Source organism: Mustelus asterias, chromosome 8 (genome assembly GCF_964213995.1).
Source record: "Mustelus asterias chromosome 8, sMusAst1.hap1.1, whole genome shotgun sequence".
NCBI classification, from domain to species: Eukaryota; Metazoa; Chordata; class Chondrichthyes; order Carcharhiniformes; family Triakidae; genus Mustelus; species Mustelus asterias.
Genome location: NC_135808.1, coordinates 38613420 through 38627121, shown reverse-complemented (window position 1 = coordinate 38627121; position 13702 = coordinate 38613420). Strand labels below are relative to the sequence as shown.

Here is a 13702-nt window from a genome sequence, read left to right as displayed (position 1 = left end):
AGGGGGACATCACAGAAATATTTAAAATGATGAACTATAAAATTAAGAATTTGGGGATAAATGGAGAGATGTTCCCACTTTTGTTGGGGAATCCAAAATTAGGGTCCAGAAATATAAGATGGTCAATAATGAATCCAATGAGGAATTCTGGAGAAAATTCTTTCCCAAGAGAATGATTAGAATGTGGAACTTGATCCCACAGGGAATGGTTGAGGCAAATAGTTTTGATGTATTTGATGGGAAGCCAGGTAAGTAGATGAGGGAGAAAGGAATAGAAGGATCTGCTGATCGGGTGAGATAAAATAGGTAGGGAGAAAGCTCATGTGGAGCAGAAGCACTTGTGGAAAGTCGATGGGCTAATGGTCTGTTTCTGTGTTTTAAAGTTTGAAATCAAAAGAGGCTGGAGATACTCAGCGGGTCAGACATCATCTGTGGAGAGAAACAGAGTTAACATTTCAGCTGGAGATAACTTCATCAGAAACCAGGTTGGAAGTTGGGCGACTCCATTGTCACAGAATATACTATCTTCACATCGCTCTCACCAGCACAGCAGCTGTCCACTCATGCGAGCACCGTCCACTGTTCTCAGAGGCACTGCCCACCCACCCCCAACGCCATGCTTCCACTGTTAAACTCTAATTATTTTGGTTTCCACACAGTTGGTCACTCTGGAGTCAATCTCGGAAGTACAGTTCCATTTTGAATCCCAGATACACCCTGGGTCAGAATCACTCTCCGAGTCAGAGTAACTATCCAACCGCTGGTGCAATCTCCCCATCCACTCACTTATGTTCCTCCCACTGCTTTGCTGTGGCTCTCTCTGTAGCATCACTCCCTTAGATGCTGTGGGTCTTCCTCTTCCGATCCGCTGTCAAACACATCCAAGGTTACACATCCCACACTGATGTTGTCAGTTTAAAAACCGCTGAGGATGAAGAATGTTATTCCCACACTAGAAATCTCTGTCAAACATTTACCAGGGGAACTGAGACAGCAGCTGCAATAAGTGTGATTTTATTCAGATGAGACAATGACAAGTTTAAATCCCCACCTGATCTGCTGCTCAAAGTCGCCTCCGTTTCACCGGTCAGTTTCCCAAACTTCAGGAAACTCATGTTACTCCAGAAATATTTGGATTGGCTGTGAGAGACGTCAATCAGAGAGCCCACCCACTCTGCCCATTCCCTCCTCTTCCTCTTTCACAGCTGCTTCACTTCCTGTAGGGACTGAAAACCAAGCGAGGAGATGGTGAGTGAAGGAGCAGAATTTATAATCATTACATTGCATAATATCCACACTAATGTTCAGGCAGTCTGACTATCCTGTGGGGAATCAGGTGTGGAAATGCCCCTTACGCTGTGTGAGAAGATCCAGCTGAGAGACCTGTTTACTCGGTGCTTTGTGCTGAGCTGTTTGATTGGAGCTGTGTGTTGGATATTGAGTGTGTTTATTGCAAGCATTTCCCTTCTGATTTACAGGCTGAGTTTTGTTGATGGGTCATTGCTGAATATGAGAAGGTGAGGTGTAATTATCTGGGAATTTCAGAGTGTCTGAGGATTCTTACTGATTCCTATTGAGTTCTATATGTGTGTGTTGGGAGCTGGTTATTATCCTGTGGACTGTGAATGGTCAGTTCTGTCTGTTTTCTATCTTTTTGATTCCCTCCGAGACCTTGGGGCCCCCTCCCAACGCCCCTCACCCCTAACCCCCCCCCCCCCCTCCCCATCCTGGATTTTGGAGAGGATACAGAAGAGATTTACTAGAATGGTTCCAGGATTGAGAGATTACACTTATGTCGATATACTGGTGAAGCTGAGATTGTTTCCCTGAGAGCAAAGAAGGCTAAGAGGAGATTTGTAAGAGATATTTGAAATCATTAAGGTTTAGACAGAGTAAACAAAGAACAACTGTTCACATTGGCAGATGGGTCGATATACATTAAAAAATGATTGCCAAACTAATCAGAGACAACTTGAGGCAAAATGTTTTTGCACACAATGTGTGGTCAGGATCTGGAATGCATTGATAGGCCAATGGATGAATGTTCAATAATAATCTTCACTAGGTTCAAACCTGGACTCTAAAATATACCCAATGCTGTTCCTGACGCGCCTGTCTCTCGCTACTGAATTGATGATAATCATGGAATGAGGGCTGTGCCGGGCTGTGAGATTGTGGTGAATACAATCCTGCTGCGGCTGATGGCTCACTGCACCTCATGGATACCTAGTCTTAGTCTACTTCCCCAATGATGATTAACATGGTGAAGTACTTATTCATCAGTTGTGAGGGGAGTGGTAGTTTTCCTTGAGCTTGTTTGACCTGAAGCCATGAGACTCTATGGAGTCAATATTGAGAACTTCCCTACCTGCCAGTGGATGGGGCATTCCTAGGGAAGGGGAGGGAGGAGACTAGGATGTTTCCAGATTGATACACTCTGTGACATAACGTAATTGTGATTTGATAGCCCGTTTTACACTGCACCCGGCTGTCTTTTCCATTGCCCTCTCAGTGCCTGGGAAGATGGGGGATGGGTAGAGGAAAGAAAGTAACCATGTGGTCTACTCCTGGTCACTATCCATGGTGGCACAGTGGTTAGCACTGCCACTTCACAGTGCCAGGGACCCGGATTTGATTCCCGGCTTGGGTCACTGTCTGTGCAGAGCCAGCATGTTCTCCCCGTGTCTGCGTGGGCTTCATCCGGGTGCTCCTGTTTCCTCCCATAGTCTGAAAGACATCCTGGTTAGGTGCATTGGCCATGCTTAATTCTTCCTCAGTGTACCTGAACAGATGCCGGAGTGTGGTGACAAGGAGATTTTCACAGTAACTTCATTGCAGTGTTAATGTAGCCCTACTTGTGATACTAATAAATAAAATTACTAAGTCCAGTGTCCCTGCTGGAAACAGAGGGTGCGTGACAATCAAGTGAGGAAATAGAAAGGATTTGCATCTGATAGCAGACTACCACTCACTGTGGAACAGTCTCTGAGTAGTCAGTCCCTTCAGAAAAGAATAAAAGGGAGTTGGAGGAAATCATGTTTCCTTTTCCTGTTTTACAGAAGGATTGCAACATACTGCTACAGAGAGGATAGACTCCACAGATAAATCTTGACCATCACCCAAGGAACAAGTGCACAACTGTGGGAAGACACCCAGTCCCTTCACAGCATTGCTCAACACAGAGAAGGTTGGGTAGTGAAACCATCATCTGGAAATTGATCGGGTCAGGGGAGCTTTGATGTATCATCAGATTGGAAACTGGTCAATGGTGTGGAAACTTTCATCAGGACCAACCTTTCTAAAGGTTCGGTTGTGGGTGATCGGTTAGGGTGAGGCTGGGAAGAAGTGTGAGTGAGAGCTTCAATCATTCATTGAGCCTCATGAACCACTGACTCATTCCTACAAGTGAGAGACTGTTGAACTGTGAAGTGAGAGGAGGTTCTACACAGGCTCCAAAAATCTCTGAGCACAAAAGTGCACTTCTTATAAAACTATTAATACAAGGATAGCTTCATGGAAGAGAAACCATTCAAGTGTGAGGTGTGCAACAAATCATTCTCGTGTTCATCCCACTTCCTTGTACACCAACGCACTCACACAGGGGAGAAACCATTTACCTGTGATGTGTGCAACAAATCATTCTCACAGTCAGTGACCCTCCGTGTACATCAGCGCATTCACACAGGGGAGAAACCATTTACCTGTAAAATGTGTGGCAAATCCTTCACACAGTTATCAAGCCTCCAGGTCCATCAGTCAATCCACACAGGGGAGAACCCCTTCAAGTGTGAATTTTGTGATAAAGCTTTCCCAACATCTACGAGGCTCCTGGAACACCAGAGTATTCACACAGGAGAGAAACCTTTCACATGCAGAGTGTGTGAGAAATCATTCTCACGCTCATCTCACTTTCGTGCTCACCAACGCATTCACACTGGGGAGAAACCATTCACGTGTGAGGTGTGTAAGAAATCATTCTCACGCTCATCGACCCTCCATGAACACCAACGCCTTCACACTGGGGAGAAACCATTCAAGTGTGAGGTGTGTAATAAGGGTTTTGCACAGTTCCCAGGCTTGGTGAGTCACCGACGCATTCACACAGGGGAGAAGAAAACATTCACATGTGATGTGTGTAATAAGGAGTTTGAACAGTTATGGGGCATGTTGGATCATCGTCGCATTCACACAGCGGGGAATACAAGTGAGGCGTGTGACTGAACCGTACACAGTCAACAACGCTCATGAAACACTGATGCTTCCACACTGAGGAAAAGATGTTTCACAGTGGGGTTCCTGACGAAGACTTCACACAGCCAAAATGGATGATGATTTCAAAAGCAGATGGATTAATGTGGGAATGGATGGAGTGTTGGAAATAGGTGATCTTTGTAATGGAGAGGATATGGGGTCGGAAGCTCATTTGGAGGGTGAAAAGGACGACACGGACCAATTGTTGTTGGAGATGAGACTGGAGAGGCGAAATTGAGAAGTTTTTTAAGGACTTTAGGAATTGGAGTCATCCCTTGAGCTTTTGACATCGTTCAATTATATCATGGCTGATCCGTATCTTAACTCTATCTACCTGCCTTGGCTCTGTAACCCTTAATCCCCTTGTCTAACAATAAACCCATCAATCTCAGTGTTCAAATTTTCAATTGACCCCCAATGTCCACAGATTTTTGTGGGGAGCGAGTTCCAGATTTCCCATCCCCTTTTTGTGAAGAAGTGTCTGCTGGCATCATCCCTGAACAGCCTAGCTCTAATTTTAGTGCTCTGTCCCCTTGTTATGGACTCTCCCACCAGAGGAATAGTTTCTCTCGAACTAATCTATCAACTTGTTTAATCATCTTAAACACCTCAATTAAATTACCCCTTAATTTTCTACATTCAAGGGAATGCAAGCTCAGTCTGTACAACCGGTCCTAATAATTTAAATCTTTCAGCCCCAGGAACATTCTGGTGAATCTATGCTGCACTCCCTCCAATACATCTTTCCTGAGATGCTCTGAACTCAACACAGTTCTCCAGATAGGGTCTAAACAGAGCTCTGTACAACTGGATCAAAACTTCCACAAGGACACAATGCATTTTGGGGGAAGTTGTAGTTTACTCCAGGACCATGCTGAAGAGAAAAGATAATGAGCAGTTTTGACAGAGGAAAGCAGGATCACGAGTGCTTGATGTGGTCCAGTTAGATCTGGCAATGGACGGCTAAACACAGTAAGAAGTCTCACAACACCAGGTTAAAGTCCAACAGGTTTATTTGGTAGCAAAAGCCACTAGCTTTCGGAGTGCTGCTCCTTCGTCAGGTAAGTGGGAGTTCCGTTCACAAACAGGGCATATAAAGACACAAACTCAATTTACAAAATAATGATTGGAATGCGAGTCTTTACAGGTAATCAAGTCTTAAAGGTACAGACAATGTGAGGGGAGAGAGGGTTAAGCACAGGTTAAAGAGATGTGTATTGTCTCCAGACAGGACAGTTAGTGAGATTTTGCAAGCCCAGGCAAGTCGTGAGGGTTACAGATAGTGTGACATGAACCCAAGATCCCGGTTGAGGCCGTCCTCGTGTGCGGAACTTGGCTATCAGTCTCTGCTCAGCGACTCTGCGTTGTCATGTGTCGTGAAGGCCGCCTTGGAGAACGTTTACCTGAAGATCAGAGGCCGAATGCCCGTGACCGCTGAAGTGTTCCCCAACAGGAAGAGAACACTCTTGCCTGGTGATTGTCGAGCAGTATTAATTCATCCGTTGTCGTCGCGTCTGCATGGTCTCCCCAACGTATCATGCCTTGGGACATCCTTTCCTGCAGCGTATCAGGTAGACAACGTTGGCCGAGTTGCAAGGGTAGGTACCGTGCACCCGGTGGATGGTGTTCTCACGTGAGATGATGACATCCGTGTGGATGATCCGGCACGTCTTGCAGAGGTTGCTGTGGCAGGGTTGTGTGGTGTCGTGGTCACTGTTCTCCTGAAGGCTGGGTAGTTTGCTGCGGAGAATGGTCTGTTTGAGGTTGTGCAGTTGTTTGAAGGCAAGAAGTGGGGGTGTGGGGATGGCCTTGGCGAGATGTTTGTCTTCATCAATGACACGTTGAAGGCTCTGGAGAAGATGTTGTAGCTTCTCCGCTCCGGGGAAGTACTGGACAACGAAGGGTACTCTGTCCGCCGTGTCCCGTGTTTGTCTTCTGAGGAGGTCGGTGCGGTTTTTCACGGTGGCGCGTTGGAACTGTCGATCGATGAGTCGAGCGCCATATCCTGTTTTTATGAGGGCATCTTTCAGTGTCTGGAGGTGTCTGTTGCGATCCTCCTCATCTGAGCAGATCCTGTGTATACGGAGCAGATCCTGTGTATAGAGTTTCGAGGTGCCACAGCGAAAAACCGCACCGACCTCCTCAGAAGACAAACACGGGACACAGTGGACAGAGTACCCTTCGTTGTCCAGTACTTCCCCGGAGCGGAGAAGCTACGGCATCTCCTCCGGAGCCTTCAACGTTTCATTGATGAAGACGAACATCTCGCCAAGGCCATCCCCGCACCCCCACTTCTTGCCTTCAAACAACCGCACAACCTCAAACAGACCATTGTCCGCAGCAAACTACCCAGCCTTCAGGAGAATAGTGACCATGACACCACACAACCCTGCCACAGCGACCTCTGCAAGACGTGCTGGATCATTGACATGGATGCCATCATCTCACGTGAGAACCATCCACCAGGTACACGGTACCTACTCTTGCAACTTGGCCAACGTTGTCGACCTGATACGCTGCAGGAAAGGATGTCCCGAGGCATGGTACATTGGGGAAACCATGCAGACGCTACGACAACGGATGAATGAACACCGCTGGACAATCACCAGGCAAGAGTGTTCTCTTCCTGTTGGAGAACACTTCAGCGGTCACGGGCATTCGGCCTCTGATCTTCGGGTAAGCGTTCTCCAAGGCGGCCTTCACGACACACAACAATGCAGAGTCGCTGAGCAGAGATTGATAGACAAGTTCCGTACACATGAGGACGGCCTCAACTGGGATCTTGGGTTAATGTCACACTATCTGTAACCCTCACGACTTGCCTGGGCTTGCAAAATCTCACTAACTGTCCTGTCTGGAGACAATACACATCTCTTTAACCTGTGCTTATCCCTCTCTCCACTCACATTGTCTATACCTTTAAGACTTGATTACCTGTAAAGACTCGCATTCCAACCATTATTTTGTAAATTGAGTTTGTGTCTTTATATGCCCTGTTTGTGAACAGAACTCCCACTTACCTGACGAAGGAGCAGCGCTCCGAAAGCTAGTGGCTTTTGCTACCAAATAACCCTGTTGGACTTTAACCTGGTGTTGTGAGACTTCTTACTGTGTTTACCCCAGTCCAACGCCGGCATCTCCACATAATGGATGGCTAAACCAGTGATGTACCAGATAATATCAAATCTCCATCTTCGAGTGGACTTAAACAGCAGGGAGGTTGACCAGGAAGCAAAAGAGAAAAGGTAACTTTGGGAACAAGGATGTCAATAGGGGAGCACGGAGACATAGTGGTTAGCACTGCTGCCTCACAGCGCCAGGGACCCGGTTCAATTCCAGCCTCAGGTCACTGTTGGTGTGGTGTTCACAAATTCTCCCTGTGTCTGCGTGGGTTTCCTCAAGGAATTCCATTCTCTTCCCACACTCCAAAGGTGTGTGGGTTAGGTTGATTGGCAATGCTTAATTCCCCGTTAATGTCACGGGGACCAGCAGGGTAAATGCATGAGGGTTAAGGGAATGGGGCCTTGGTGGGATTATTGTCAGTGCAGGCTCGATGGGCCGTATGGCCTCCTTCTGCACTGTAGGGATTCTCTGATTCTATGAAGGTGGATGTGAGGGAGTGGTTAAACCAGATTGATGGCTACAGAAGCATTATGAATGGAGGGTCAAAGGGCAGCGAGCTGGGAATTTGAAAGTGCTGTTCAACTCACCTGGGGAAGGAGCATCTTCCAGGAGTGGAAACTAATTGGTGCATGGACCCATGTGATCACTGGTTCTCTGTCACCATTGGTAGATTTCTATGATAGAAACAAGCTCCATCCTGTGTCATTGAGGTTCGCTGTCATCTCTGACCATCGGAATTTGGAGACGGACTAAAGCACAAGGATTTTAAAGAAACTTCTGTTTGTAGTATTCTGAGATTTTCCCCTTTTGCGAGTGTGTGTGTGTGTAGGCAAAGTGAGCCAGTTCTCAGGAGTGGGTATGGGATAGAATCAGACCCTGCTTTAGTTGGCGATGTGAATTATAAACAGATCCTCTTCAGGTGATGGGTGTTTGACTAATACTGTGGGTAATGTTTGTACTCTCCTGTCTGGGAGGACTACTATCCTGAGTATGGTGAGGAAGTGGGGGTGAGTCTCTACAGACCTGAGATCCCACAGCCCATCATACCTCGATGTAATACCGCTGTGATATGTTCACCTTATCTTCCAAGATTCATTTCATGTTCTGGGAAAGATCTTGAGATAACTTCAAATGTTTTGTTATTTTAGTTTATTCAGAGTTTGTTGTATTATGAATATTTTGTTTTATCAATCTCCTGTATAGATTTGTAACTCATGATAAATTCATTTTTTAAACTTAACCCAAACTACTTGATTTATCAGCTTGTTGTGTCCCTGTCACTGAAACACTCAGGAGCCGACAGTAAGAGCCCTGAGCACAACGTATTGGTCAATGTCACTGTGAGCTGGTATACTTTCTCCATCAATGGGTTTATAATTTCCAGTTCACAGGAAGCAGAATGTTTCTCTAAGCAAGAAAACTTTCTTTTATGTATCAAGTTTCATTAACTCAAGACATCTGAAAGTACTTTACAGGAAATGAAGATATTACTGAGGTGTAGTCTGTGTTGTCGTGTGTGACTTGAACCCACACCTTTTTACTCAGAGACGAGTGTTAACTGAGCCACGGCTGACAGCAACTTATAATATTTCTGTCGTATTAGATTCTGTTCCTAAGGAGTTATGTTCCAAGGCTGTGTACAAAATGCTTTTCGCCCTGTAAACTGACTCCCTGAAAGACTGACTTGATTTAAAGTACTGACCATAAGACCATCAGGAGTAGGCCTGCCTCGCCATTCAAAAGGATAATGGTTGATCTGCCATTCCTCCTGTCCACTTTCCTGCCCTTTCCCCATAACCCTTGATTCCTTTACTGATCAAAAGTCTATCTATCTCAGCCTTAAATATACACAAGGACTCTGGGCCCATAGTTCTCTGTGGCAAAGGGTTTCAAAGACTCATAATCTCAGAGAGAAGAAATTCCTCCTCATCTCAGTCTTAAATTGACACTCCTTTATTCTGAGATTATGCCCTCTGGTCTCTCAGCATTTAGCCTGTCAAGCCCCTTAAGAATCCTGTATGTTTCAATGAGATCACCTCTCATTTTTCTAAATTCCAATGAGAAGAGTCCCAACCTTTCCTCATAAGACAATCCCTCCATACTTGGGATCATCCTAGTGAACCCTCTCTGAACTGCCCCTAATGAAATAATATCTTTCCTTAAATAAGGGAATCAAAACTGCTTACGGTACTCCAGATGTGGTCTCACCAATACCTTGTACAGTTGCAGCAAGACTTCCCTACTCTTATATTCCAAACCCCTTGAAATAAGGGCCAACATTCCATTAACCTTCCTGATTACCTGCTATGCCTGTGTGCTAGCTTTCTGTGTTTCATGTACAAGTACCCCCAAGTCCCTTTGTGTTGCAGCTTTCTGAAGTTTTTCTCCATTTAAATAGTCTTCTCCCTTCCAAAATGAACAACTTTACATTTTCTCAAATTACACCCCATTTGCCAACTTTTTGCTTGCTTACTTAACTTATCAATATCTCTTTTAAATTATTTGTATCCCTCTCGCAACTTGCTTTTCCACCTCTTGTTGTGTCATCTACAAATTTGGCTACAGTACATTGACTTTCTTCTTCCAAGTCATTTTGTAAACAGTTGCGGTCCCAGCACTGATCCCTGTGGAATGCCACTGGTTACAGGTCTCCAACCTGTTCCAATTTGACTTAGAGCAGCAGGTGTCAATGTTGTCTTTGTGTCTGGGTCCCTGCTGTTTTATTTTGTGAATGCAAATTCCTGAAGTCAAGTTATACACAGGAGAAGCTGTTGTTTATTGGTGCCCGTGTCTCTCTGAGGCAACTCACAGAGAAGCTAGTTGGGTTCTGAAAAACCATTTCAGATACTGACTACACCTTGGGGTGGATCACAGTATTCCCCAGAAAGAGAGAAAGAATGGTCATAACGATCCTAGCGTACCGCACGCTGAACAATATCACTTTGAAACAAGGTCTAGACTGGAACAGCCCAGGGGAGGAACTACGAGGGGTGAACGGACTGGGACCACCTGGGTCAGGGGGATGAACCGGGATATCCCAGGAGAGGTGGACGGAACTGGATGTCCCGGGCAAGGGGGATGGAACCGGATGAGGTGAATTTTGAGCCTCCGAAATTGAAGCCCAGGTGAGCTGAGCTTCCACAGGAGACAACTCTTGGACAGGGCAGGGCTGTCAGCTTCTTGTCCTTTCTCACTCTCTGATGTTCCCCTATCCCCTGTGTCCCTCTCTCTATATGTATTGATCCCACCACTGCACTTAATCACTGCCTTGGATGCTGTGGGTCTTTGTCTTCTGATCTGTTGTCAAACACATCCGAGTACCCTGTCTATCCTATCAACCAGGATCTTGGGTTCATGTCACACTATCTGTAACCCTCACGATGCTCATGACTTGCTTGAGCTTGCAAAATATCACTGACTGTCCCGGCTGGAGACAATACACATCTCTTTAACCTGTGCTTAACCCTCTCTCCACTCACATTGTCTGTACCTTTAAGACTTGATTACCTGTAAAGACTCGCATTCCAACCATTATTTTGTAAATTGAGTTTGTGTCTTTATATACCCTGTTTATGAACAAAACTCCCACTTACCTGACGAAGGAGCAGCGCTTCAAAAGCTAGTGGCTTTTGCTACCAAATAAACCTGTTGGACTTTAACCTGGTGTTGTGAGACTTCTTACTGTATCCAAACAAACCCATGGAGTTCAGATCTGCTCCTGCTGGATCTAATCTGTGCACACCGGGCTTCAGACACTTCATCTCAACACATTTAATTTTGATTTGATTTATTATTGTCACATGTATTAACATTAAGTGAAAAGTAATGTTTCTTGCTCGCTATACAGACAAAACATACCGTTCATATAGAAGGAAACAAGAGAGTATAGAATGTAGTGTTACAGACATAGCTAGGGTGTAGAGAAAGATCAACTTAATGCAAGATAAGTCCATTCAAGAGTCTGACATCAGCAGGGAAGAAGCTGTTCTTGAGTCGGTTGGTATGTGATCTCAGGCTTTTGTATCTTTTTCCCGACGGAAGAAGGTGGAAGAGAGAATGTCTGGGGTGGGTGGGGTCCTTAATTATGCTGGCTGTTTTGCCGAGGCAGCAAGAAGTGTAGACACAGTCAATGGATGGGAGGCTGGTTTGAGTGATGGATTGAACTACATTCACGACCTTTTGTAGTTCCTTGTAGGTCTTGGGCAGAGTAGGAGCCATACCAAGCTGTGATACAACCAGAAAGAATGCTTTCTATGGTGCATCTGGAAAGGTTGGTGAGAGTCGTAGCTGATATGCCAAATTTCCTTCGTCTTCTGAGAAAGTAGAAACGTTGGTGGGCTGTCTTAACTATAGTGTCAGCATCGGGGGGGGGGGGGAGTGGATCAGGACAGGTTGTTGGTGATCTGGACACCTAAAAACTTGAAGCTCTCGACCCTTTCTACTTCATCCCAGTTGATGTAGACAGGGGCATGTTCTCCTTTACATTCCAAAGAGCTCTCAATTCCAATGAGTTTATTCACTTTCTACACACTTAACTCCCACAAAGGTGTCCAGGGACCATATCCAAAAGGGTTGCTTCACTCTTCACAAGGATATCCAATCTATCCAAACAAGCCCACAGAGTTCAGACCAACTCCTGCTGGGTCTAAGCTGTACACGTCGGGTCTCATAGCTCTCATCCCAAAACCGGAAAAGTGAAGGCAGCTGTTGATTTTTATGGACAGCTGCCTCTGTGAAATGGGAAATCCTGACCCAGCCCATTCCTGATCCCACAGGAATGGGAGGTGCAGTGACCGCCTGTGGGTGAGGGTGACACTTCCGGATTCGGGCTTCTTCCACCATTATTTTCAGGGCAATAATCTAGACCAAAAAGACAGTAAAATGTCTCTTATGAGGGGGAGATAATGAGGCCGAGGAAGCAGTGTTCGAGGGAGAGACCCTAATTTTTTCTGTTTCTCCCCCATCACCATGATGGGACCTCTGCTGTGTCAGAGGCATGTCCAGAAGCAGATGTCCCTGCACTAGGCTGCAACTGGCCAGAGGTACAGGTGCTACAGTATGAGACAGAATTTGCCTCTTAGAGGCATATAAGATGATCAGAGGATTAGATAGGGTGGACAGTGTAAGCCTTTTTCCTCGGATGGTGATGGCTAGCACGAGGGGACATAGCTTTAAATTGAGGGGTGATAGATATAGGACAGATGTCAGAGGTAGGTTCTTTACTCAGAGAGTCGTAAGGGCATGGAATGCCCTGCCTGCAGTAGTAGTGGACTCGTCAACATTAAGGGCATTTAAAGGGTCATTGGATAAACATATGGATGATATTGGAATAGTGTAGGTTGGATGGGCTTTAGATTCGTTTCACAGGTCGGCGCAACATCGAGGGCCGAAGGGCCTGTACTGCACTGTAATGTTCTATGTTCATTTCATTCAAAGTTTCAAAGGAAATTGACTAGGTTGGAGCTGATTATACTTCAATACAAGAAGTATTACAAACAAGGCTGATGAACTAAGGACACAGATAGACACATGGCAGCATGACGTCATTGCTACAATGGAAACTTGGGTTTCTAAATGGGTTAACAAATGAGGCTTTATGAGTTGAGTTTTGGTATAAAAAGGGGCAGTTACACTACTAGAAGTACACTACAGACCCCCCAAATAACGAGAGGGAGATAGAAAAACAGGTGGTACAGTGGTTAGCACTGCTGCCTCACAGTGCCAGAGACCCATATTTGATTCTCTGCTTGGGTCACTGTCTGTGAGGAGTTTGCACGTTCTCCCTGTGACTGTGTGGGTTTCTTCCGGGTTCTCCGGTTTCCTCTCACAGTCTGACAGACGTGCTGGTTAGGGGCATTGGCCATGGTAAATTCTCCCTCTGTGTACCCGAACAGGTGCCGGATTGTGGAGCCTAGGGGTTTTCACAGTAATTTCATTGCAATGTTAATGTAAACCTATTTGTGACACTAATAAAGTAAATAAACTTAAAAATACATATGTTGACAAATTACTGCTGTAGGAATCAGAGCAATAATAGTAGAGACTTAACAATCCCAATAATAACTGGGTTTCAAACAATATAAGGGGTATTGAGGGTGAAAAATTAATGTACTGTATCCAAGGTTTTTTTTAAAACAATACATGACAGTCCAACAAGAGGAGACACAATTCTGTATTTAGTCTTGGGAAATTAAGATGGATAAGTGGGTGAAGTGACAGTGAGTGACCATATCGGGGATAGTGACCACAATTCTGTTAGGACAGAGATAAACCAGGAGTAAAAGTTTTAAACTGGGGGAAGGCAGATTTTACAAAACTGAAAGTGATT

At 45.3% G+C, this 13702-nt stretch overlaps 1 protein-coding gene across 1 annotated transcript in view; it reads left to right on the top strand.

The window, feature by feature from the left end:
- LOC144497101 (uncharacterized) overlaps positions 1-13702 on the top strand; it is a 99902-nt gene that overhangs the window by 25842 nt on the left and 60358 nt on the right. The window contains exon 2 of the mRNA XM_078217880.1: positions 3060-4204. Within this exon, the coding sequence (XP_078074006.1) occupies positions 3514-4204 (691 nt within the window). The 5' untranslated portion in view covers positions 3060-3513. The remainder of the gene's footprint in view (positions 1-3059; positions 4205-13702) is intronic.